Source organism: Macrotis lagotis, chromosome 2 (assembly GCF_037893015.1).
Source record: "Macrotis lagotis isolate mMagLag1 chromosome 2, bilby.v1.9.chrom.fasta, whole genome shotgun sequence".
Lineage (NCBI taxonomy): Eukaryota > Metazoa > Chordata > Mammalia > Peramelemorphia > Peramelidae > Macrotis > Macrotis lagotis.
Genome location: NC_133659.1, coordinates 189397518 through 189424689, shown reverse-complemented (window position 1 = coordinate 189424689; position 27172 = coordinate 189397518). Strand labels below are relative to the sequence as shown.

The following is a 27172-nucleotide window of genomic DNA, read 5'->3' as shown; positions in this document are numbered from 1 at the left end:
GTTTCGACTTACCTTCTTGTAAAGGGAGAATATTTTGTCTTACAAATTCTTCAAAAACCCAACCCCTCAAATGAACACTTTCAACTTGAGCTACTTAGGCCATTTTCAAATTTTCTGAAACTCAGATTGCTCATTTTCTCAAAGCTGAAAATGTCACTTTGAGTGGGATTTTATGAATATCAGAGTTCAGATCTTCATAATTTCAAAGAAACACTCACTAAAAAATTTTCACCAGAAAGAAAGAAAGATAGCATGTAGTTTTTCTAAGATAGTATAAAATGAAAATTTCCCATACGGTCAAGCCGAATTTAATGGCAGATGGTTTGGACAATGTCGGTGAGAAGTTAAAGAGAAGTTGATTCCGAGAAACCGATACACGTCAACAAAAATAACTTGTAAACTGTTTTCCTTACTGAATTGGCTTTTAAATATCAACAGCAAAAAAAGAGTAGCTGCTTTTGCTTCACAACTAATGTTTCACCATTAGCCCAATCCCAGTGGCCACTTGGCTTTGTTTCCTAGTTTTGTAGCAATGGGGTACCCACAACTTAGTGGGTTCCTGGATGTCTAACGGGCTGCCATCTAATTCCTAAAAACCTCCGTGTAAAAAAAAAAAACTTAAAGAAGGCAAAAGGGATTTGCACCAAAGGGGTGCAAACCTTCATGCCTTTGCCCTCTAAAAATGGATATTTACTTTCTGCTAAATAAAAAGAAAAACCGAGAGAAGGGCCCCCCTTAACCGATGGAGTTTTTTCAAAGACTCCTCAAAAGAATGAAGTTCGCCTCTCACCTTCCATCCTGCTGCTGCTGCCGGGGCTGCTGCTGCTGCTGCTGCTGCTGCTGCCGGGGCCGGGGCTGGGGCTGCTCCACGTGCTCCTCCGGAGCCGCTGGGATCCTGCGCCGCAGCTGGCGGGAGATTCCCTGAGCAGGGACTTCCCCTCTGGATACATTCGCGTGGCGTCAGCGGGGCTTTAAAGTGACAGGAACTAGGGACGGCTTCTGTGGCTGAGGTTAGAGCGGCGCTGGCTGGCGGCGGCCTTCTAGAGGACTTTTATTACACAGGGGCGCCTGAGAAGCATATATTCCCTTTGGTTTTCCCTCTTCCGATGTCACACTTGTGAACCAAAACGTGAGCCTCTTTTAGGAAAGAGACAAGGGCTGCGGGGAAGAGCGGATGCTTCTTTGTTACTTTGTAACCTCTGCCTTAATGACTGAATTAAAATAGTTACAAAAACTCCTGGTAGAAGAAGGCGTGTGAATATATTATATTATTTTTAGGAGGGCTTGGGGGTTTTGTTTTTTGGTTGTTTATTGGTTTGTTTTCTTGTAACTCCCCTTTCAAAGCAGTTAAGATGTGCTTTCATTGTCTTCCCACAGATTCCTAATACGTTGCTCATTCTGGACTCCTACTAGAATTTATATTCCAATTTGTATTATAATTATTCGCATAATTATCTCTACCTACCCCTTCCATATTTCCATCTAGAAGCTACTCGAGGGCAGAGATACTACCATGTGTCCAGCTACCTTCTTTAACACCTAGCTTAAAAGAGGCTATTGATTGTTAAATGTAAAAGTAGACTGGAAACAGAGAGACATTAAAATTCACTTAGTTCAAAACACTAATTTTTTTAACCTTTCTATTTTAGATATTTTATTCCTTTGTGTTCTTGATCACAGCAATCTTAAAAATTAAATGAAAAAACTAAATATAAATTCTCCAAGTGACCTCATGCACTCAAAGTGGTGTTTTCAAAAAAGTTGGAGAAGATTGGCCTCCCTGTGACTAAAGTTGCCACTGGCCTTCGGCCTCATTAAGGCAAGCCCTCAGGTGCTACACTTGGATTTTTTTGAGTATTTTATATTTATAACTACCAAAAACAAACTAAGAATATGTTTAGAAAAACAAGCTGTATAGGAGAGATTTATAGTTTTGTGTACAATCTTCTTACTATGCATATGGAAAAATCAATTTTTAAAATTAAGTTCAAAATAAAAGTGATTTGTTTTCAAAAAAATGTTTTAGATTAGAGGTTCTTAACCCTTTGGGTGTGTATCATAGTCATCTTTGGCAGCTGGGAAAACCTATAGAAACCTTTTCAGAATAATACTTTTAAATGCAAAAAATAAAATACATAAGATTTCTAAGGAAACCAGTTATCTTAAAATAAAGATGTAATATTTTCCAAATTTATAGATCTCTTTAAATATATCAATGGTCCAAAGAATTCCTGTTTTAAAGTATAAGAGCATTGTCTTGTGGAATGTAAACATAAAACAAAACATTTACACCTATTTAATCACTAATTTTGAGTCAAGAAAACTATGGCAGATTAACTGATCCATTAATAGGTCAGGAGAAAAAAACTCATTATCTAATAATATGCTGGATACCAAATCTGGATTCATCTACTTGAGTTCAGATGTGTCCTCAGACACTTCCTGAGCAGGTGCCTCAGTTTCTTCCACAGTAAAATGAACTAGATAAGGGAATGGCAAACCACTCCAGTATCTTTGTTAAGAAAACCCCAATTGGAGTCACAAAAGAGTTGGATATAACTCAACCACAAAGTACATTAAGGTTTCCAAAGTACTTTACACACATTCTTACTTGATCTTCACAATAAGCCTCTGAAGTTCTATTTTTATCCCCATTTTACAAATGACTGAGTCCCAGAGAAGTTAAATATCTTGCTTAGGTTCACACAGCAAGTATATGAGGTGGGATTTGAAGTCAGATCTTCCTAATTTCCTAATTTCAAGCCCTAATTTCTAAGCACTATAAACCACTGCACCTACAAATTATGTCAGCATTTTTGTTTAGTATCATGAGATGTACAAAAATATATCCGAAGGGGTAGGGAGAGGAAGAGAAGTAGTAGTAGTAGTAGATTTAGGGTCAGAGGACTGATCTGAATTGCAACTATGTCAATAAGGGACAAGTCACTTAAGTGGCCTGGGCCTCAGTTCATTTGTTTGTAAAATAATAGGACTGGACTAGGTAATCTCTAAATTCTCTTCTGGTTCCAAATTCTTTGTGCCAGTAATTCTCATTAGAATTTTCTGAAAAGCTCAGCATCTAGCAAAGGCTCTGTCATGGTGTCCTCTCAAAGCAAGTATTTTCATTTATGGAGTTAAATATTCCACTTTTCTCCACTTTCTGGGATGTCTTTATTCATTTCACAAACATTTGTTAAACCTACCTACTATGTGTTAAAAACTTTGCTAGATATACAAAGACAAAAAAATTCCTGCTGTTAAACTTATTTTTAAGGAAAATATGAATTCAGATAAATTAATACCAAATGCACACAGAGTGAAAGGCACTTGTCCCCATCAGTCGCCAAAATAAAGCAGAAATGAATGATTCTAAAAGAAGCTATTGCAAGTCTTTATTAGAAATGCACTTTGCTTTTTTGCACATGTAGGTGTCCTATATTTGGAGCTGAAAGTTGTTAATAATGCTGAGTTTTACTACATTAGCCGGGCTTGTCAGAATATATTCACAGTTTCAGCTAAAGAAGATACGTTTTGGTTTTGTGTTTATTTTCTTTTGCATCTAAATATATCTTCTACCCAGTAGATGCTGAATAATAATGTTGAATGAATGGATAAACTTGCATTTTTCTTTTGAGGTCATGACAAAATAGCGTCTCCATGCCTTGTTTTGGATGGAGTTTCTAAGGATAATGCCAGTTTCATAGAACTGCTGTAAAAGTTTAATTTTAGTTCAAAAAAAGGGGAAATTTGTTATTTGTTAGTTTCTAAAGGCAAAAATAGCATATCAAAAGTAGCAGAAGAGGAACTGTAAAACTTTACAGGGATGGTGTGAGGATGAATGGTTCTTTAAATATACCTTTATATCTCTCCTGCAAATGTATTTTAAATATATGCCTTAATCACAATTCAAAGTCTGTTTCATAAAAGTCTGGATTAAATATTAGCTATTTCTGAGTCCTGAGAGAGTACTGCTCTGTAATATTAAATTGGAAGATGAGTGGGAAAAATATCTAGTTTCACTGGTTAGTTATTAGTTTGCTCATCCCTTTCCTAGGATTTAATTCTACCTCACAAACCTAACAAAAACATGTATTTAAAAATATTTATCATCATTTGGGAGCTACTGAAAGACTGAGCATTATGGTAATAATGAGTAAAACTGGAATAACACTTCTCCGAGCAACAGAATATAAATTCGGGCTAAATTTGCTTCCATCTCCTCTAGAAAAGGGGACAGTTGAGAGCGAGACTCGAATCTTGAGACTTGGGGTAACCGACAAAGGGTGGGTCTGACTCACCCAATCCCTTTTCGCACTAACGCCAAAGAGGCGAAATCACCTCTGACTAAACTTGAAAATCACTGACAAAGGCTCCTCCAGGACTATCTGACAGAGTCCTAGGACTGACTCGGCTCAAAGGAACTAAAACTGAAAACCCTCAATCTCACCCCAAATCATCATTCTGCACCCTGTCTGAACCTTGGGCTCTCTCCCACCCACAAACATGCCGAAAATCAGAAATAGGCGGGGGGGGGGGGGGTGTAGGGGGGCTGTGGGGGGGGGGGGGCTGTGACTCTATGGGGAAGAATAGACTACAAAAACGGAAGAGGCCACTCTCTTATCTCCCTCATCTCCACGTCGATCCCCACCCCACCATGGCCCGGGGATCTGAAGGAGCCTCAGGCCGGGTCTCAAGACATTGGGGCTCGCAGTTATATTGAGGATGTTTCCCGGCTGTCTGTGGGGGAATTCTCAGCGTTTGGTTGGTCCAGTCATCACGGGGTGGGGGTGGGGGAGGGACTAGCCAAGCTTTGGTTGCTATGGCAACCGGTGACTGCGTCCTGCCTTCAAAGCGCGTGGGGAGCGCGCCTGCGCGGGCCCGGCTGGGACCCGGAGGAGGGCGGCGAGCGTCCTTCACACCTCCCCCCCGCCCGGCAGGCCTCGCCTGGCACTGTCGCGGCCGCGCTTCTGGATGGGCTTCGGCTTGGGGCGAGGGAGGAGGAATGACGGGCGCTCGCTTGCTGGCAAGATTTCGTGAGAAGACATGGGGAGGGCTTTCCCACGCGAGACACGCCGGCGGCCCTTGAGCGGGGGCCAATCGGCCGCTCCCTTTTGCCTTCCCCACCCCCACCCCTTCCCGTCCTTCTGCCTGCAATTTAACGAACTTCCCCTTGGGGGCGAGAGAGGCCGCCCTCGGCTCGCCTTGGGTCCGGCGCCCAGTGCGCAAGCCCGTCGCCTCCCAGCGCGCCCCGCCCCGCGCCGCTTCTCCCCTTAGCACGTGATGCAGCCCGGCACGTGACCAGATGGCTCACGTGCGATGCAGCCCTCACCGCGAGGCCCCGCATCCGGCAGCCGAGCCAGCCTCGAGCACGGACGCAGCCGCTGGCCCGGAAGGCCGGGAGCCGTTTCCTGGGAACACGCAGTGGGCGGGGAGGCGGCGGGGGTCGGCGCCTCCCTGCCACCCCCACCTTCTCTAGGCCATGACGCAAGGCTGGGCCCTGCTGCCTGCCGTGGTCCTGTACCTTGCAGGAGGTAGGCTGGGCCGCATCCCTTCCCTCCGAGGAACAGACACACCTCCTAGCACCCACCGGGATCCCAGACCCCAACCACCCAGGTTGCTCGCAGGTCAAGGGAGGGTTATTTTTTTTTTTATTTATTTTAAATGGGGTTAAGTGGCTTGCTAGGTAATTATTGTCTGAGGCCGGGTTTGAACTCAGGTCCTCCTGACTCCAGGGCAGGTGCTCTATCCACTGTACCACCTAGTCTTCTGAAAGGCCCGAGTCTCCTCTCCCACCTTTGACACAGACTGAGGCACAAAAGGCAAAGTGATTGGCCAAGGTCACCCAGATTCCGACTTCGATTCCTCTGACACTAAATCTTTCACTCATACACCTCCCCTAGACCCTAACTTTCACTAAAGAGATCCTATTGGCTTCTTTCCTCAGGTGTAAGAGAGCAACTTTCTATCCCAGAAACCAAAAACTACATTTATGGCAACATAGGACACCCAGGTAACACAGGAGACTTTTCCCACTTAGAGGATGCTAAATCTCACAAGACTGGGCTCTATGCTTTGAGAATCTTCCTTCTCAGAGGATTGCCTTGAAAGGGGAGAAACTGGAAGGGGAGAGGCTGGATTGAATCAGTGAACTTGAGAGTTAACTGTAATAACCCAAAGTGTTCCAACGTGGTATTGTGGTCCTCTTGCTAAATCTGAAACAAAATAGGACAGTCAACAGCAGCTATCATACCAGCGCTTCCTACATTCCTATTTATTGCTCTAAACAAAGAATATGGAGGTGGCAATGAATCCAAAATTGTCATTGGGTCCAACCATGAAAATCCTACTCAAGCTGCACAATTAGTTAACTCCCTAAAACCTTCCCAACTCTCCTGGCCCATATAACCTGTGATGCTTTAGGGCTCTGAATCTGTACTAGATTCTTTTCTGATTCTAAAAAAAAAAAAGTTCAAAATTCAGTGTCTCAGAAAAGAAAGGGAAAATATTTTAATGTGAGCAATGTCTATAGCAGACAGAAGGGATGCCCCAGACACACCAAAACATCCCTGTTCTCAAGGAATTTACTTTGTCTGTGTGTATGTGTGTGTGTGTGTGTGTAGAAAGACCAATCATAGCTTAATAAATGCGAAATATATACTAAATTAATACAAAGTAATTAGTATGAGATGTTACCAAGGTGGAGAAGGGAGAATCAGGCTTCCACCTCCTTAGAGCTGAGCTTTGAGGGAGCTAGGGGTTTCAAACGATTGAAGAGAAAAATGTATTCTGGGGTGGGGGAAGGGTGCAGTATTTGCAAAAGGACCAGAGTTTGGAGATAAATTGTTTTCTAAAGAGAAACAGTAAGTGGGAGAGTTTGGTTGAATTGTAGAAAGGGAAATGAATGTTTTAAATCCCCAATTTATTTGGAAGGACAGAGTAGAGTGAGATTTTAGATTTTAAATGCCAGAAAGAGGAGGTTTTTATTTTATTCTACAGGCTATCCTATAGAATCTGACCTGTTTTTTTGGAATATCAATTTACCAGATGGGGGATGGATTATAGAAGCAAGAAGCTGGATTCAAGGGGATCTTGATTAACTTTTAATTTTTATGTAAGGCAGTGGGATCAAGTGACTTACCCAAGGTCACACAGCTAGGCAATTATTAAATGTCTGAGGCCAGGGTTGTCCTTACTCCAGGACTCTACTGCACCAACTTTGATATTGAAAGTAGTTTATTTTTCTTTGGGAACATTTGATTTTTAATAATGAAACACTAATAATTTACTATAGTAATTTAAAGATAGAGAAGAGCTAGGTAGTTTATGTCATTTTTACTGTATTGCTGTTATTTGCCTTTTGTCTTATACATTAGTGAAAATCTATGTAAAAATGCACCAAAATAGTCCACTTCTTACCTGTATGGATATGGAGCTTTCTCAAACAGAAATAGTAGACCCAATATCTTTGTGGATTGGACCAAATGGAAAGCATTTAAGAGGTAAATTATTTTGAGTTCATTTAATCCAAACCAGTCCATTTATTAAGTGTCTGCTATATCCAAGTCATTGTATCAAGTCATGAGGGAGACAGAGACAAAACTAAAAAAAATTTGCCTTCATTTTTAATAATGTTAGCATTTTATAAAGCATTGCATAGAACAATAAACAGGCCATAGAATTTTAATCAGTTTTACTTGCTCTTCCTGGCCTTACTACTGAGAACAAGTGACCTCTTCCCTCCCTTCCAAATCTAATTCATAATTCTAAGATGCTCTCTCCTTGGAGAAAGTTACCTTATATTTGGTCACTGCTTTCTATAAACCCTGGGTAGGGGTAACACTGGTAATCTGCCTCTGCAAATTATAAGGCATTAGGTGATGCTATAAGTATTTAGGTATCATATCCCAAATTGGCAGTTCTTTTTGCAAAAATATATATCCCTGACTATTTGGTTATGTGTTGAAATTTTTATTTTATTATTCCAGAGAAATCTAGCCATCCTCCATAGAAGCAGTGTTCCACTTTTACAGTGGATAAAAAGAAATGTTTTTCCACTTTATTTCAAAGTTCTCTGTTACTGCAGTCTCTTCATTTCCTGCTTACTATTTGTTTGACCTGATTCTTGTAACAAATAGTGATTATTAACCTATCAAAATAGTTTCCTGTTAACTGTCATTACATGAACCACTCTGGGATGGACCATTTGTAGAGAACAGTAAATATGTAAAGTCCTTCTCTAGGTTTTTACATTTTGTAGCTAGTGAGAGGTAGCATGGGATAGTGTATAAAGAGAGATAACCTCAGAGTCAGGAAAATCTGGGTTCAAATTCTAAATTTACTAGCTGTGTGACCCTAGGCAAGTCACTTAACAATTCTGTGCCTCATTTTCCTCATTTGTAAAAATTAGAAATTTACACTGGATAGTCTTTAAGGTCCCTTCTAGCCCTAAATATGTAATCTTATGATCCCTTTACAATATCATTGAAGAAACTGAAATCTAGCATGATTAAGGGACTTGTCCAGGGAAACATGGCATAGTGGATAGAATGCTAGGCATTGCTTCTAAAAAAATGAAATGAAACAAGACTCAGTCTCTGCCTTTAGGGAGCTTGTAATCTACTGGAGGGGGAAAAGAATTAGATAATAACAATAGCATGTTATAATGTGATACTGCACAGGAGAGATTTGATCATAAGAGGAATGAAAAGGGAGAGATTATTTCAGGAAGGGTGAATCAGAAGAGGTTTCGTGGAGGAGCGGGCATCTGAGCTGGTCCTTGAAAGGATTTCTTTCAATAGTCAGAGAAGAGAAAAGAGACAATTTCAGATATAAAGAAAAGTGTGTGCAAAGGCCCAGGTGCAGGAAAGAACAGGATAAGATCAAGAACGTTGAATTTGCCTTTTGGTGGTGGTAAGTTTGATGCCTTTTGTTTTTTCAATAGAGTCACCAAAGCCCAGAATTTACTGACATGACATATGTCTATTAACAGGAATGATAGCATTTATTCAATCTTTTGAAAAATGTAAAGCACTTTGCCAACACCATCTCACCTCCTAACTCTAAGATGCAGGGACTGTAATCATTCCCATTTTTTTAGCTGAGGAAACGGAGACAGACAAAGTTAAAATGACTTGCCTAGGGTAATACAATGTATAAATGTCTAAATACAGATTTGAATTTGAGTCTTCCTCACTCTAGGTCTAGTACATTCTGCCATCTAGCTACAGTATTCCATACCCTTAGTCACCCATCTCTGAGGGGAAGGAGATACTTAACATCTACTCCTTGGGACCAAGGTAGCATTTATCCTGACATCCTTTTTTTTCCATTTAAATTATGGTCATTGAGTATGTTGGCTCTTCAAGTTATACTTACTTTGGTTCATTTGATACAAGATTTACCACATTTCCCCAAATTATTCATATTTATGTCTTAGGGAATAATACAATTCCATTATATCATATAGCTTGTTCAGCCTTTCTCTAATCAATGGGTTCACTTTGTTCAGTTTTTAGTTCTGCTTTGTTTTTGGCTACAAAAAAAAGTACTATTAGGGATATTTTTTGTATATATTTCGTTCTTTGACCCCCCCCATGGGACATATGCCCAAATAGTGTGAACATTTAAGTAAAAGGGTTAAAAAAAGCCAAATTTTAAACTATAATTTTAAAGTATGACTGTGTAAACCTATAATGATAGTTTTGGATTGTTGTACCAGGAGAATGAATAGGTCTATCATTCAGTAAGCAGGGGATTAAAAACTAAAGGGTTTTAGCAGGGGATGATGTTGAAGATAAATAAAATGCAAATTGAAAAGAATGGAGTCTGGGAACAAAGAGACAATTTAGGGAACTATTGTAATAGTCCAAGAAAGAGTTGAAAGTTGAAAGTCATGGAGACTGCAGAAGTCAAAAGGACTGAATTTGGAAATTGATTGTAGTCATGAAAAAGAAGTATCTTTATTATGAGTAGGAGAATTTGTGATATCAAGGACAGCAAGAGAAAAGTTAGAAGAGTCCAATTTCTCAGATATTTATGGTACTCCAGGAAAGCTAAATTCATATCTGAATGGATTGTTATTGGTGTTTGTTGTGATTCAGTTGTTTCCAGTGACGTCCCACTCTTCATGACCCCATTTGTGGTTTTTCTTGGCAAAGATACTGGTTTGTCATTTCCTTCTCCATTCATTTTACAGATAAGAAAACTGAGGCAAACAGGGTTACATCACTTGCCTAGGGTCACATAGCTAGTATTCTGAAAGCAGATTTGAACTCATGAAATTGAGTCTTCCTAACTCCAGGCTTGGCATTGTATCTACTGCGCCACCTAGCTGCCTCATCTGAATTATAGGCATAGATAAATTACCAGGTATAATTAGCATTTTTCAGAAAAAAATTTAGTATGAAAGATATCTAAAGTGTAAAACTCTTATGATCCAAAAGTGTCCATAGTCACAATGCCTATTTTCCTGTAAATATAGCAAAATTTCTGTAATTCAGCAAAATCAAGATTATACAAGATTTAGTTTAGTAAAACTGATGATTTGATATTAATGTGTGTATCATTAGATGTTGAATCAATTATATACTTAACTCTTAAGTTTGCTCTTTCTATTTAGAGAAAAATCATATAAATCTAACTTCAACAGGAAATCTAATGATTACAAATTTTCAAGCATTTTTGTCTGGATCATATATATGTACTCTTACTTATAAAATCATCAGTGAAGAAACCCAAAAAGAACAAAAGATATATAACACATATACATTTGTGGTATTTGGTAAGTATATAAAAGCATTTTAGTCAGTATATAAGATTTGAAACTTAGTTGTGTGATTGAACTATAATTATCATGTAGAGCATAACTGATTTATAGAACAGGTAGCTAGGTGGCTCAGAAGCTACAGAGCCATGTCTGGAGTCAGGAAGACTTACTTCCTGAGATCAAATCTGGTCTCAAATGCTTACTTACTAGCCAAGTGACCCTGGGAAAATCATTTAACTTTTTTTTTTTTTTTTTTTTTGGTTTTTACAAGGCAATGGGGTTAAGTGATCTGCTTAAGATCACACAGCTAAGTAATTATTAAGTGTGTGAGGCTGTTCCTCATGACTCCAGGGCCAGTGTTCTGTCCAGTGCAACACCTAGCTGCCTCCATTTAGCCCTTTTGCCTTAGTTTCCTTATCTGTAAAATGAGCTAGAGAAGGAAAAGACAAACCACTTCAGCATCCTTGCAAATGCCCCAAATGTGATTGAGAAGAGTCAGATACAACTGAAACCACTGAGCAGCAAATCTACAGAATGTTTAGGCATGTCAAATCTTAACTTTCTTATCAAATGTTTTTATTGCTGAAACCTTCCCTTCACATGGTCTAAGTAGGCAGAATAAGTTGGTGCAATAAGAACAGAAAATTTGTCTGCAAAAATTGCTAAGGTGTTAAGATATTAACCCCAAAGTCTCCAGACTTTGGAGTCAGAAGGTAATTGTCAAGGATGAAAGTGTCCAGTGCTCGGGGTTTCTGATGCTTTAAAGCATCAGAAAGTCTCCAATAGCTCAGGAGCACACCCAAGCAAACAGTCATTGCTTGGCATGATCTTGTAGCCACCCCGTTTAAGGTGGGGAAGAGAGATAAATCACTTCCTCCACCTGGAAGTCCAAGAGAAGGAAAGTACACACCAGTAAAGAAGGCGAGAGAATAATCTATTAGCCTTCCCCATATCTTCCAGGAACCAGTCATTTTCAATGCAAACTTGGGCAGTGGGGAGCACTACAAAGGAACGTTCTTGTCACCAAAGTCTTTGGCACTGCCAGATGGTTAACATCAGAATCTATGATAATGTCATCATTGGAAATGACCTCAGAGAAGTCTTATCCTCCACTTTGCCCCTGTGATCTAAAGACCATGGAACGTTTCCACCCCACTTGTAGCTGAAACCTTTCATCTGGATTGTCTCTTGCACTGGGGATCACGGACTGTCTGACTTTTTCTAGGTATATCCCCAGGACTCAGCACAGTGCTTTGGATATAGTAAATGTTTAATAGATGCTTCATTTCCTCAAGCAATTAGGAGTTGCTGTATCTTCTCAGCAAGGGATATGTTTTTCATCAAGGAACCCCAGAGCCTATGTTCTTCAGAAAGGAGCGGGAGCACACACTGTGTGGAAGTGGGCCATGGAAAGAATTTCAGAAAATCAGGGATTCCTCTGCTTAAATCCACTTTTCCAGGCAAAAAATAACCATCCTATTTCACAAGATTGAACTGAGCTGATAATCGTAATACTGTTTTGCTAATTCACAAATGAATTCACAAATTCACCCTACAATATTGTTCATTTCCACGACCCTATTTCAAGAAAATAATGCAACAACAAATAGTAGTGTATAGTTTTGTTTCTTCATTGTATTATATCTATTTCAGAACAGGCCTGCAAGTACAGAAAATAACTATGGGAAGTGAGGAAGGCTCAATGTTGTTAATTTTTTATACTTTTCTTTTCAATTTAGCAATTGTCTCTCTGTCTGAGATAAGTAATTACTTAATCCATCTGACAAGTATTACATTCCTTATAAGAGCCCTTCTTTTTTTTTGTTTTATTTTGTCTTTCCAATTACACATTATGAAAGTTTTTCTTTTTTCTTTTGTTTTTTGTTTTTGTTTTTTAGGCTTTTGCAAGGCAATGGGGTTAAGTAACTTGCCCAAGGTCACACAGCTAGGTAATTATTAAGTGTCTGAGTCTGCATTTGAACTCAGGTCTTCCTGACTCCAGGGCCAGTGCTCTCTTCACTGGGCCACTCAGTTACCCCAAAAGTTTTTCAACATTCATCCACATGCATTTGCATATTTTTAAGTTACATAATTTCCTTCCACCCTCCCTTCCCACTTCCCCTCCCCTCAGCAGCAGTCTGGTGAATATTATACATTCACATTTGTGTTTAACGTGTTTACTAATTAGTCATTTTCTGTATGAGGGATTAGGATTAAAGGAAAAGAAAGAAAACTATGAGATAGGAAAGAAAAACATGAGAAATTTTTTAAAAGTGAATGTAGTGTTCATTCAGATTCTAAAGGTTTTGTTTGATTTTAATGTTTTTCTTCTTCTCAATGTGGATAACATTGTCCATAGCGGGGTTGTCCTAGCTCTCTGACCTGCTGAGAGGAACTGCATCCATTAAGACTGATCAACTCACAAAGTTGTTGTTAATGTGTACAATATTTTCTTGGTTCTGCTCCCTTCACTCAGCATCAATTCCTGTAATTCATTCCATGCTTCTCTGGAGTCTGACCATTCATGGTTTCTTATAGAAAGATAGTACTCCATAACATTGATATATCATCACTTGTTCAGTCATTCCCCAATTAATGGGCATCCCCTTAATTTCCAATTCTCTGCTCCTATAAAAAGAGATGCTCTGAATATTTTGGAACATGTGGGACTTTTCCTATTTTTTTATGATTTCTTCTGGAAACAGACCTAGTGTTGGTATTGTACAGACCTAGTGTTGGTATTGTTGTATCACAGAGTATGATCAGTTTTATTGAAGAGGCCTTCTTTGTAACAAAAAGTTTCAAAAAACTGACTAACACAATGATCACAGTTCACTGCCATGACTCCAGCTTTCTACTGAGAGAGCAGGCAAAGATATTCTCTGGGGCAAAGATTAGTTCTTTCTAAGTTCCAGTTATGAATTGGTGGTCTTTTCATTTTCAGTCTTACAGTTGTATTCTTTGTTTCCCTGGTTCTGCTTTCTTTTCTCTGCATCAATTCCTATAAATCTTCTCATGTTCTTCTGTATTCCTCATAATCATTACCAATAGCACAGTAATAAGAATAGTGATTTTATTTCTGTGATAATTTATGGATCTTGGATGAAGGGACAAGGTGGTATAAGGCACTTTTTCTGGTCTGGTAAATTTTTTTTATTTGCAACTTTGATGTGTGTAGCAAAGAAATCATACTGAATACACATTATTCATATATCCCTCTGCTTTAGGATACCGGGAACCTAATTATGTATATCAGATGACTGTAAGATTTACCACAGAATCTTGTACTGGAAAAAAAAATTCTCAATTCTTCAAATTATTGATGAGGATCTTAGATAAAATCATCTCTGATTTGTCATGCCACATTGAAGAAAAATCATATAAATGCCATTTCCTTGAAATTCCAAAATATGGCCTCAAGGATGAGCTATTTATAGCCTTTCAAGGTAGGATATTTAAGGTATTTTATTGAATAGGTAGCATAATCCTACTCTATAACAAACTATTAAATAGTGGTATAATTATCATTAATAGCTCTATAATAGAATTTTTGAATTATTTTAGTCATGTCCAATTCTTTGTGACCCCATTTTGGGGTTTTCTTGGCAAAGATGCTGGAATGGTTTGACACTTTCTTCTTTTAACTGAGGTGAACAGGGCCAAGTGACTTGCCCAGGGTCTCATGGCTAGGAAGTATCTGAGGCCAAATCTGAATTCAGGAATATGAGTCTTCCTGATTCCAAGTACAGTGCTCTATCCACTGTGCCACTAAGCTGCCCCTATGAAATAGACTTTTGCCTACTACAGAATATGGGTATTAACTAGCATTGTAGTAGTTGGAGTTTTTAATCTTAAAATTACTGTCATTTTCCTCACTGGATTATTTGATTAACTTTGGATTCACTTGCTTTCATATTTTGATGTATTATTGCTTAACACTTTGTAAACAAACCAAATTATATAGAATATAACCTTTAGCAGTGCTGCATTTGTAGGATTAGGTCATTTTAAAGGGAACATAAGTGAAAGCCATGGTATAGTGAGAAGAGGACTGGAGTTCGTGTCAGAGGGACAGATGTTTGAATACCAACACACACTTTCTCATACTATCTGTGACCCTGGTCACTTAATTCTTGAGCCTCAGATTCTTCATATTTGATCCTTTGAGGTCCCTTCCAGCGCTCCAAAATCCTCCAAAAGAAACTGTAGTTTCTCTCATTAGCCCATAGGTGGAGGAAAAGCACAGTTACCAATGATTATCCAGATGATTACTACCTCCTTTTATTCTTAGGATTGTAGGTTCATTGAAGTTTTTAGAATTTGTGATGCCACAGTCCTTATTGAATCCATTATTTTTTCTCTCTAGTAAAACCTTTTCCACAAGAGTGGAAAGCAACATGTAGAAAACTTTCTGTTGACTCTGAAGAAATCACTAACAGTAAAGTTCACCAGGTAGGAATTTCAGTACAAGGTGAAAAATATATGAAAACTATGGTTCATGTACATATTAAAACAACTAAATTTCTTTATTCATTAAGTCCATTTTGAAACTTTTGCACAGCAGCCTCTACTATTGTCATGGAAATATTTGAAGAACAAGTAGATTCAAGGCAAGCCCTCTTAAAATTAAAAAGAAAACTTATATGACAAGTATTATTTTTTATTCTTGGCTTTCTAAAGTTATACTAGGAGGGCTATGGAGCTATGGAGCATTATACATAATTATTTCACTAAATAGTATATATGTATAATCTCATTTGATGAAAAGATTGTATAAAGTGCTTTGTAATTTCTTCTACTATATAACTAGATCAGCATTAATATTCTTTCTCTTTTTCATGTTTCATTAACTCTTTAAAATTTTTTTTAATTTATTTAAGGCAATGGGGTTAAGTGACTTGCCTAAGGTCATGTATGACATGCTAGGCAATTATATGCCTGAGGTCAAATCTGAAACTCAGGCCCTCCTGACTCCAGGGCCAGTGCTCTAGCCACTATACCACCTAACTGCCCCTCTTTTTCACATTTCTTAAAAGTTAAACACTTCAAATATATCATGATTCTTTCTTATTATACATAATATCCTTAATTTTATTTTTTGCATGAAAATAGGACAAGATTTTTATTCTTTATTCTTCAGATAGTGATGAGTTAGAGTTAGAACAAGCATAATATTCTCAGAAGTTAGGGATTTGTTCTAAACATGGAGTTTATTTAAATATGAGGGAATTAAGGCTTAGGGATTACCCTAACTTGCCCCTGATCACATATCTAATAAGTGTCAGAGGAAGATTTCACACTTAAGTCTTCCTAATTATAAATCCAACATTTTTCTTCCCAGCAGTGAGTTGTTTCTTTAGCTGAGGAATGATTTGATCACAGTGGCACATTAGGAAGATTAATGTGGCATTTTGTGTGGAAGATGGATAATGAAAGGATGTACTGCAGTCAGGAAGACCCACCAGGGGGTCATTTATATCCGGGGAGTCAAGAATATCATATGTCATAGTTTTGGAAGTAGAAGGGAAATGAAGGCCTGAACTTAAGTGGAGAGGTGGAACTTGATGCAAGAGATAATGTAGAGATAAAATAAAAAGGAATTTCCAAATGATTGGACATATGTGAGAGAGAAGACTCAAAAGATGTCTCCAAGGTTACAAGTCCAGAATATTGACTGGTCAGGATGCCATAAATAGAAATGAAAAGTTGTAAAGAAAAGTAAAAATGTAGAGAGGAAAATGATAAGTTCAGCCTCAGGCATATTCAATTTGCATGTTCTAACAGCACCTTAAGCTGGAGATTGGAAACTCTCTTTAGAGAGAGTTTGAGACTAGAGATAAAATTTGGGAATCATTTGACTCCTAAGAGATAATAATTGACATGGAAGTAGATGAGATGAAAATGAGACAGGAAAGACTGTAGATTTAATATTTTATTTATTTTTTCAACTACATGCTAAGGTAGTTTTCAACAATCTTTTATCAGTTTTTTAGTTTTTATATTTTTCTCCCTCCCTCCTTCCCTCTCCCCTCCCCCTGACAAAAAGAAATTTAATATAAGCTTCCATGTTTAACCATCCTAAACATAGATCCATATTAATTGTATTGTGAAAGAAGAATCAAATAAAAATGGAAAAAAATAGGAAAAAACTTAATTACCTAAGATAACTAATTGAAGATTGTGAGCTTTGGTCTACATTTAAACTCCATAGCTCCTTCTTTGGATATGAATAGTATTTTCCATAACAAGTCTTTTAGAATTGTCTTTGATTGTTGTGCTGCTGAAATGAACAAGTTGTTCATCATAGTTGATCATCACCTATTGTTGCTGTGAATGTGTACAGTTCTGTTCACTTCATTCAGCTTCAATTCATGCAGATCTTTCCAGGCTATTTTGGAGTCCTGTCCCTTATGATTTCTTATAGGACAATAGAATTCCATCACATTCATATACCACAATTTGTTCAACCATTCCCCAATTGAAAGGCATCCCTTCTATTCAGGAAAGATTATCTATAGAGAGAAGGTAAGAGGGTCTTAGATAAAACCTTGAATAATTCTCACAATTAAAAAGCAGAATATCCATGAAGAATTCACCTGGGAGATGGAGCAGGCACAGAGATAAAACGAAAGCAACCAAAACAATTTTTAAAAAAAGGCTGTCACAAAAGGGAGTCAAGGGAGGAGAAGAGTGGAGAAGGAGCAAACTGAATGTTCTATGAAGCATAGATAGTAATTGTCCCCTCTAGTCTGCTTTTTTCAGAGCCAGCACTTAGCACAGTTCCTGGCCCATAAAAGGTACTTAATAAATGTTTATAAACTGATTGATCTAGCTCTGGATCTGTGACTCTGATCCTGTGATATCCATGGAAAACTCTTCATTGTAAATTTCAGATATTCCCAAAGATCCATGACTATCAATGAGAGTGTTCCGTCTCCAATGCAGATTCCAGCCTCCCCATGTCTTAGTAGACAGTTTCCTGACTTGCTGTAGTTTTTTTTTAAAAAAATCTCTGGATAACCTGGTAGTGTGTTGATAGCCTTTCAATGTTAGGCTAATCCTCAGACACAATCAGTTGCTAGTTTTATACTGCAGTACCTAACACTCCTTGAGTTGTGAACCAATCATTATATCATGAGGACACTTCAATATCTTTAGTAGAAGCTCAGAAAAATACAAACTGATTCTGGTATTAATGTAGGACTATGGATTTATGTTGCAAAATGCCATTTCAGGGCAGAGGGAAAAAGAAATGCCTTTGTTCCCTTTGCATTCTGCAAGAAGCACAAGGGGGAAAGTGAAAGAGAACCTCTCAAGAATTGGACTCTTCCTACAGTCTCCCTGCCAGGGCATGTCTGTGGCCTTTGCCAATTGTCTTCCCAGTTTCCTGGTCTTTTCATATGCTGCTGATCAATCAGTGCCTGAAATGGGCATATATTTTATAGGGTAAAAATAAACCAAAGTTTTATGCTCTTTATAATCAGTCACTAAAAATCTGAAAGGGGCCTTATTGTCTCTAATACTACCTATATATCCTGAGAAAAACTTAATTATTAACTAATAACCCCATTTAAACTGTTTTGCCCCTCAAATAACAATACTTAATAAGCTAGGCCAAAAATCTGGAGGGCAAATCTGCCAAAAGAAAGTATTTATTCTATCTTAATATTTTGTAATTCCCTTGAGATAGTTATTTAATATTTTGAATCCATTCTATCATGACTTTCCACTAGCATGTAATCACAATTCAAACCATAACACCTACTATGTGCAAGTTCTAGAAATTCAAAGGCAAAATGGAGTGGTGACTGCCCCTTGAATAGCTTACATTCTACATAGCTTACAACATACATACAAATAAGTATAATACAGGAAAAACGAGGAATAGATTAGTACTAAGGATTTGGAAAGCTGAGCCTTAAAGGAAGTTAAGGTGAAGAGAAAGTATATTGTAGTCATGGAAGATAGCTTTTAGAGGAGTTTTGATTTAGAAAGATAACTCTTAGTACAAATTGTCTGAAATGTAGAATGACCAGGAAAAGAAGGAATGTGAGATAAGGCTTATGAGATATGTTTGGTAGAAAGCAGACTTGTGGGGGGAGGCCTTGAGTGTCAGCCTAAGGAGTTTGCATTTTTTCCTCAAGGCAGTAGGGAGCCACTAAAGGTCTTTGACTAAGAGAGTGACCCAAACTTTATCTTAGGTATATTATTTTTGCATGTATTGAGGAGATAAATTACAGAATAATCAAATTTAAATCATATTAAAATGTTTACAAAATAATATTTCGTTTGAATAAAATAAATAGTATGCTTTGTGACCATAAAACAATATGTAAATGTGAAGTTATTACTACAAAGGACTTCCTTCTTGAATTTGAAATAATATATTTACAAAAGAATTAATTTACACTGAGCTCTTCAGGAACTCCTTTATTGTACAAAATATTATATACTTGTTCTGTATTTTTTTTGCACTATCTGGTAAACAGGAAGCACTGGTATAAGCTTTTTAAACTGATTATTGTTCTTTCTGGTATTTTCTAAATCTTAGGCAAGAGATCGCATAGAGGAATTCTTTCTTAAACAGACAGATATTCTGAAGCATGAATTTAACTATATACCAAATATCCATTATGTTGACCACAGCTTTAAAGTTATACGCATTGATAGCTGTCAACCAGGCTTTGGGAAAAATGATATTCTACACAGTGATTGTGCTAGCTGCTGCGGTAATTATAAAATTAGAATACTTTCTGATATGATGTCATCATCAAAAGAATAAATGAATAACTTGGGACTTACTAAATTGAAATTGGATTAAGCATCTCTCTACCATATTTATCCCATGATGGTCTTAAATGTAACTGAAGGAAGTAAAACTTCATGCACGGTTTCAAATAATGATCTTACTATTAGTATTCATTAATGAGACTCCATTTATATTAGACATAATCTAGGTGGCTGTACAATGAAGGGGACTCGAATAATTCTATCAAGAATAAATTGAGGGTCAGCTAGGTGCCTATAGATAGAGCACGCCCTGGAATCAGGAGGACCTTAGTTCAAATCCAGTCTCAGACACTTGACACCTCCTAGATGTGTGTCTTTGGACAAGTCACTTAACCCAATTGCCTTGGGCAAAATAAATAAAAGAATAAATTGAAAAAAAAGTTCAGTATAAAATATAAATAGCACACTGTAAGAACACATTGTAGAAACAGCTTGAATGAAAACTAATAAAACAATCAAGTTTAATGAGAATATTTGTCCCTTCTATCTAAAGACATCTCACTATAGAATTTGAGGCATTATCAGAAATAATAATCTTCAGCTGATTGACCAAATGTTCCTCAGTCTAATAGTTGCATGAACTAGATAGATTGTATTTACCATTAATGTATAAATCTACTCCGTATATTTGTTTTCTCTTTAGTGGTTTGTGATCCAAGAACTTATAGTCCTGACACTGATGTAACTTGTCAAGCCTGCTTAACTGTCCACGACTATGGAGCTAAAACTTGCCCATAAACCAAAACCTAAAACTGAAAAAAACAAGAGGTGAAAACATTATCATTTGGTTTGTAGAGGGGAAGAGAGGATGTGGAAAGGGGACACAGTCATCCGTTCACATCAGATTTCAACCATAGCTACTGTTTTTCCTGGAATCTTTAGAAGAGACTAATTCTGAATGGTCCAAAAGTTGGCAAATATATATTTTCTGGGGGCAGATAATTGAATAACAACAGAATACAAAGAAAATTAGAATTAGGAAGTTTTCGGTTTGTGCAAATAACAGTCTAGTTATTGCTTTGCTTAAAAAACAAATGAAAAATTAAACTAAAGGACTATATAAAATTCAAGAAAGTGATGCTAGTATGGTAAAATTTCTGGAGATGCTTGAAATTATCTTGGTAGACTGGAAATACATATTTTTATAATATGAACAAAATGTTAATTTTTTTGTTCTTCCTAGGTTTTTTTTAATACAATGGATTGCTGCAAAATCAACTATTGTGAACTGAAATTTTTCTAATCAAAGTGCTGATATTCTAAATTTTTTTAATAGAAAATATTTCCTATTAAATGTGTTTTCCAAAAAATATGTTGCCCCTTCCCCTTCTTATTTGGATATTAACTGCTGATGTATTCAGTAGTAGTTTTTTAAATGTTTAATACAATTCAACTACTATCATTAAATCCCTTATTACATGCAAGATGTGCCTAGAAAATTCAAAGATAAAACCTAGTCCCTGCTTCCTAAGGATCCTCAGTGTGTAAATAGAGAAGACTCAAATAACAAATAATATTGGATAGAATGTGATACAGCAAAGTACTATGAGAGATTTGAGGAAATCTCTCTTCTAGGTGGGAAGATCAGGGAAGACTTGATAAAGGAAGTAGCATCTGCTCCGGATCTTAAGAAAAAGGGGGAAGCATTCAGCAGAAGATATGGAAAGGGCAAAGTCCTGTCTAACCATGATAAACAACATAAAAACATGAATATGAGAGAGAACTGTGAACAGTGGCCCAATTTATTTAAAATGTTGGTAGATGATATGAATCTGAAGTTTTTGAGTGGAGAAGTCCTGGTTTGAGAGTGGTCTATAAGGAAAATCACTATGGCAGTGATATGAAGGATGGCTTGGAGTGAGGATGACTAGAGACAGAAAAACCAGATAGGAATCTATCCCCATTGATCAGTCCAGGGGCTATGAGGGTGGGACCTAAGCTGGTGGCAGGAGTAATGGAAAGGAAGAAGCAAATATAAGTGATACTATGGGATCCAATCAACAGGTCAGAGTAACTGATTTACTATAAGTCAATAGACAAGTCAAAAATTACTTCCGTGGTTTCAAATATGGATGACTAGGAAGATGGTAGATCAATGGCCTATAAACTTAAAGAAACTTGCAATCTGATGGATTGTGTGTATTGTAAAGTAACAGGTAGACAGATTTATGGAAGTAGGGGCCTGGTTAGAAGTTGAGGCTAAAGATACAGATTTGAAGGTATTGACATATTGGTGATAATTAAACGTATAGGAAAGAGTGAAAAGAGATAGGCAAAGCCTAAATCTTTTAAATTCATATATATATATGATATATATGAATATATATATATATGATATATATATATATATATATATCGATATCCTAGTTCCATAAAGTTATTTAGAATTTATTTTGCAACTTTAGGCATTTTAAACTAGTAAAAGTAAGGGAATTTTTAAATTGTTCATGTTTTAAAGATGAATAAAATTTCCTTCATTTTTTCCAAAGCTTGTTTCTTTATTCCTGTGCTGTAATAATTGGCTCCATTACCTTTTCAAAGTTACATATGGGAAATTTACAGCATCTTCAACTCATGTGACAGTGATAACAACTGGCTCACTTTTCACCTAGATTTACTGTAATATTACCCCGTAAAATAATCTTTGTTAAGTAGGTCACGGACTGAGCCTGTTTGAATCTAAAGTATAAATCTCATGTTTCATGGTTTTGTCCTTTAACTTAGGAGAAAATAAAAGATCTTGTCAAAGCCTGAAGGAGAGAATTTTTAAAAATTAGTCCTTTTTGCAAATACAAAGCTTGTGTCACCTTTCCGAGAACGAAACTGTACATTTCTTATTTGTATTCTTGTACTGTTTTATACAAAAGCTGAATTTAAATTGGTTAAATTTTGAAGGATTTTATATCTAAGGCTAAATTAATTTTGAGTATCTTTGCTCTTAATTTTTATGACCTTTTCAATAAAATTTACATATTTATAGAATATATATATATATATATATATATATATATATACATAAAACACTGTATAACACAAGGAGTTAATCTGGTCAGTATATGTTGATAATAGTATTTCTGAAAGTTGATTTCTGAAAGTTACTAGCTATCATATACAACAATTATTTTTTAATCAGACCTGGACTTAAGAGCATGTTTGTTCAGGTAGAATGTCATTCTCCTTTAAAATTTGAATTCTACAGTTTATAAATTCAGAACCTCTGACTCTTATCTACAGTATAAAATACAATGAGAAATTAAAGGTAATTAAGTTATCAGTACAATATGTGGCAATAGAAAGAAACCAAGGAGTTCTAAAAACATTTCTACAGTTTCAAGAACTATGAATTCAATATTTTTCCAAGTTTTACCCTGGTTGACTCCTCAGAATATGTAGATTTTGCCTAACCAAATGTCTTTAAATATTAGTGTTCCAGTCATTGGTACATATTTTATAGCCTTCTAATATTCTATAGGTTCTTTTAAGGCAGAGATGCTCACCTTATATAAATATTTAGGTTTCCTCTAGCACCTGGCTCAGTGCTTCTGCCCAATAAAGCAGGTTCTTAATAGACATTGGCTGAATTAAATTCTCTTTGCAAAAATCTCCACCAAGCATTTGTGTTAACTAACCTTAGAAGGCATTTTTAAAACATGCATCCCTATCTGATATCTTTATTTCTGAATGGTGTAATAGATAGAAACCCAGCTTTGATGTCAGAAAACCTGAATTCAAGTCCCATCTATGATATAACCTGACTGTGAGGAAAGTCACTTGACTATCCAGTGCACTAAGACTGTTATTTGCAGAGAGGGTATTGATCTATCTTGGTAGAAAGTTCCTCTCTTGGTAGTTCCCTCTTCTAATAAAATCACAGATCCAGGCTTTATCCCTCTTCCTCTTTACATCAGGAGTATAGGAAAATGTTTCTCCAAAGGACCACCCCTTTCTTTAAATTAAAATTTCATATTAATTTAACTTTTTAAAAATGAAAAATAAGAAATGCCTCCCTTCTGAAAAAAACTACTGATAAAGTTAAGAGGGGTAAAGTTTAATGAACATTACAAAAAGTTCATTGTACTTTAGGATTGCACCGATTATAAATGTTAAAGGAGACAAACTGAACAAACAGAAGTATGGGGGCTGGGAGAGGGAACAAAAAGAAGCAAGGAAAGGGAGGAAAGAGAGATCAGAGAAAGAGAAAAGAGACAAAGTGAGTTTACCTGATCAAAAACTGTTGGTGATTTCCTGCCAACTGTTGAATAAAATTGAAAATGCTTAGGCATCAAGGCCCTCCACAGACTAATCCAAAGTTCCCTTTCTACTCTGATAGTCTCCTTCTTCTATACTGGGCTGTATTGACAACTAGATGTCACATCAGCTAGAAGCTCATAGGTTTTTGAAACTTGAGCCATTTGCTCCTAGCAGAGCAGCCTCTTCGTCATTTTCAAGCAGGCCATTCTTATTTTTACCTGCACACCTTTTCTCACATTATTCCCTCTTCTTGGAATGGTTTCCCCTTTCTGTTTTTTTGTCTTATCTGTCCTTTCATTCATCTATCCTGAGTCCCAGATCAAATCCTTCTCTTTTCTTAAACCTTCCTTGACCACACTGGCCAACATAAATCCCTCCTTCTTGTAATGTTTTCCAGTTGTCTCTTCCACTTTGATGTTAAATTTTATGCATTTTAAAAATTAATTCTGAGCTTCAAATTCCATATATAAAAATAAAATAGTTGAACTAGATGATCCTAAAGTTCTTTCATTTCAAGATTCTATTTCATTTCTGTGTGTCTTAAATTCTAAGATTGTCAGTCCTAGAAGAATGAATAAAACATTAAGACCTTACTATGTATAAAACACTGTTTTGGAGATAGAAAAGTAAGATCGTGGTGTTCAATAATTTTTCAGTCTTGTCCAATTCTTGATGATCCTACTTGGGATTTTCTTGGCAAAGAAACTGTAGTGATTTGCCATTTCTTTCTCCAAGGCATTTTATAGATAAGGAAACCGAGGGGAAACAGTGTTAAGCAGTTTACTCAGCTAGTGAATGTCTCAGGCTAGATTTGAGTTCAGATAGTCCTGGTGCTCTATCCACTGCACCTCCTTGGCTAACAGAAAGGGAGATGGTGTCTGTTTATAAGGAGCTCATATTCTAATACAGGAGAAAACTCAGATGAAAGCTCACTTGGTCCTTAGGGTACAGGGACAAAGTAGGTATTAGTGCTGCTTCCTTGATGTCTTTTCCACTGATAACATCATAGCAATTTCTGATATTGAGCCATGTGACAGTGTTTCAAGCACTTGAGTTGGTCCTCCTTTTGAATTCCTTATTGGCAGATAGCACCATGCTATAATAAATGTTTTAGTAGACACATCAAACTTTGATAATTGAGAGTATTGACCATGGGTAAACTTTTTTCATCAAATAATAATTTTTGAGATAGATTTATCAATAAACTATCAAAACTATCAAAGTAGTGCCCCTTGTCCCTTTGTCTCCTACAAAAGTAAGATAATGAAACTTTTAGAGCTTGTCAGCATTTTAAAAAAACAGATATTGGGCTTTTGTTTTATGGTACAGTAAACCTGGAGAAAGTGTGAAGTAACTTTTTACCTCTGTCTCAGTTGGAACAGCTGCAGCTTTGTGAAATAAGATCCTGAAGAGGCAAAGAAGTCAAGCCTTGTGCTGTCAGAGGAAGCTTGAGCTATGTCAGAAGAAGCCGGAATTGTGACAGACAGCAGTTCAGTCTAGGGAAAACCCATGGCCTTGCTCATTCTAGGACTGGACAGATCACATTGGGGTTTCTCTGAAGTCTCAGGTCCCACAACTTCTACCCATCAGAGGAGATAGAGTTCAACAGATTATTATTGTTTTTGATGCTCCTTTTCTGAAAACACTGAATTATTAATAATAAACTACTGAACATGTTGTTCCCCATTTGTTTTGGTTCTTTAACAATTTCTGCATCAATGTGTTCAGGTCTAATTGACTTCCTGGTCTGGTGCTCTATATACTGTGTCACCTAGCTTCCCTGAATTGTATATATTTTACATTGTATTTTTTTTTGAATTGTATATATTTTAAATCTTATTTCCTGTGACCACACCTCCACCAGAAATGTTTTCCAGTGTTTCACTGTGTCATGTCAATGGTTCTGAGTTCTTGGGAGTCCAGGTTAGAAAAGACTGAGAATAGGCTGGATAATAGTCTCTTCTCCAGGACCTAGCTTAGCTAAGTTCAGAAAAATTGATCTTATGGTAATAAATTTTTCAGCCAATTAAAAAAATTATTTAATCCTTAGCAACTCACAAAACTGCAATATCATTGAGGGGCTGAAACTTATGTCAGTGAAAGGGATTCCCACATCTCCATCTAAGGCTCACCTCCCCTAAAGGTCATTAAATTGATCAGGGAACAACTTCAATCCACTCCCTTGACCCCTTCTAGCATGATCCCAGGTCCTTGAAGCCTTAAAGTCTTCTGTATAAATATGAGATATCACTATCTGAGAAGCAAACACAATGATCTGTCTTATCCTCTTAATCTGGGATAGCTCTAACCACCTCTAGGAGTGTTCTTAGTCTATATTATCACTATATGTTAATTATGATGGTTTTGACTTCAGTTATTGTGACTTATTTATGTAAACTATAAGATCATGCTCATATCATCCTCAGTCTCTTGCATATATGTCATTGCTTGACATACATAATAAATCTGTAACCTCCAGTTCTTCCAGAATGCCCAAAAGAAGAAATGATCAAATGTGATCTGTTAGAAACTCTGTTTAGTTTGTGTATTGCAGCAGACTGCAGACTAGGGTTGCCTCTCCATTACTTATTAACATTGATAAAATGACTCTAAAGGCAGCCTATATCTGCTGACTGGACATCTTGTATTATTGAATAAAAAATGAGGTACACTGATAAGTAAACAAAAAATTTTAAGATGGACTAGCATATTTTTATTTACATTAAATTTATGGAACTAAAATTTTTAACTTCATAATTTTTTCATATTTCATCATTGCATTTGAAGATTAAGAGCTAGGACTTGTGCAGTAGCATGATAACTCCCCTAGCCCCAGCATAGTATTTTATGTTCAGTAGGTGTTTAATGGTTATTGACAATGTATGAGTTTCAGCTGTCTCTATTAACTATCTGCTGATAGGTCTACTCTCAAATCCTTCCATCCAGATTTACTTTTTAAAAAAAAAAGAAAATGAAAAAAGAAAAAGTCCACAGGCTATCCAAAGCACTTCATTATAGTACATCCTAATAGTCATTGGTCCCATAATCTTATAATAAGTCCTCCTTAAGGAAAAGAGCTTAACAAAAGGGATAGTTACATGTTTTTGAAAGATTGTGAAACCAGCTGCTTGTTTTCAGTTGTGTCTGACTGTGACCTCATTTAGGGTTTTCTTGGCAGAGATAGAGGGGTAGTTAGCCATTTTCTTCTCTAGTACATTTTACAGATAAGGAAACAGAAGTCAATACATTTAAATGATTTACCCAGGGTCACATAGATAGTAAGTATCTGAGATCAGATTTGAACTCAGGAAGATGAATCTTCCTCACTCTAGTCATACACTCTACCCACTAATGAATAAGTGATAC

The 27172-nt window shown here is 36.8% G+C and overlaps 2 protein-coding genes across 8 annotated transcripts in view; one reads left to right on the top strand and one right to left on the bottom strand.

Moving 5' to 3' along the window:
* The window catches only part of IKZF3 (IKAROS family zinc finger 3), an 86056-nt gene extending 84834 nt beyond the window's left edge, over window positions 1–1222 (bottom strand). For 3 of the 4 annotated variants that reach the window (XM_074224019.1, XM_074224015.1, XM_074224016.1), the window contains exon 1: window positions 791–1222. In XM_074224019.1, the coding sequence (XP_074080120.1) occupies window positions 791–950 (160 nt within the window). In that variant the 5' untranslated portion in view covers window positions 951–1222. The other variant, XM_074224017.1, reaches the window with a different exon arrangement.
* A 3617-nt stretch (window positions 1223–4839) lies between these two features.
* On the top strand, window positions 4840–25492 carry ZPBP2 (zona pellucida binding protein 2). Of its 4 annotated transcripts, none has more exons than XM_074224012.1 (9): window positions 4840–5531; window positions 5945–6010; window positions 7374–7499; window positions 10649–10780; window positions 13993–14211; window positions 15132–15217; window positions 19317–19494; window positions 20199–20323; window positions 25180–25492. In XM_074224012.1, exons 1-8 carry the CDS (start codon window positions 5480–5482, stop codon window positions 20291–20293), a joined length of 954 nt encoding a protein of 317 aa, XP_074080113.1. In that variant the 5' UTR covers window positions 4840–5479; the 3' UTR covers window positions 20294–20323; window positions 25180–25492. The 4 variants fall into 4 exon arrangements, with proteins under 4 accessions (XP_074080113.1, XP_074080115.1, XP_074080112.1 ...); XM_074224011.1 differs by having other exon boundaries at window positions 4841–5531; window positions 10619–10780; XM_074224014.1 differs by lacking the exon at window positions 10649–10780.
* Window positions 25493–27172: the final 1680 nt, after the last annotated feature.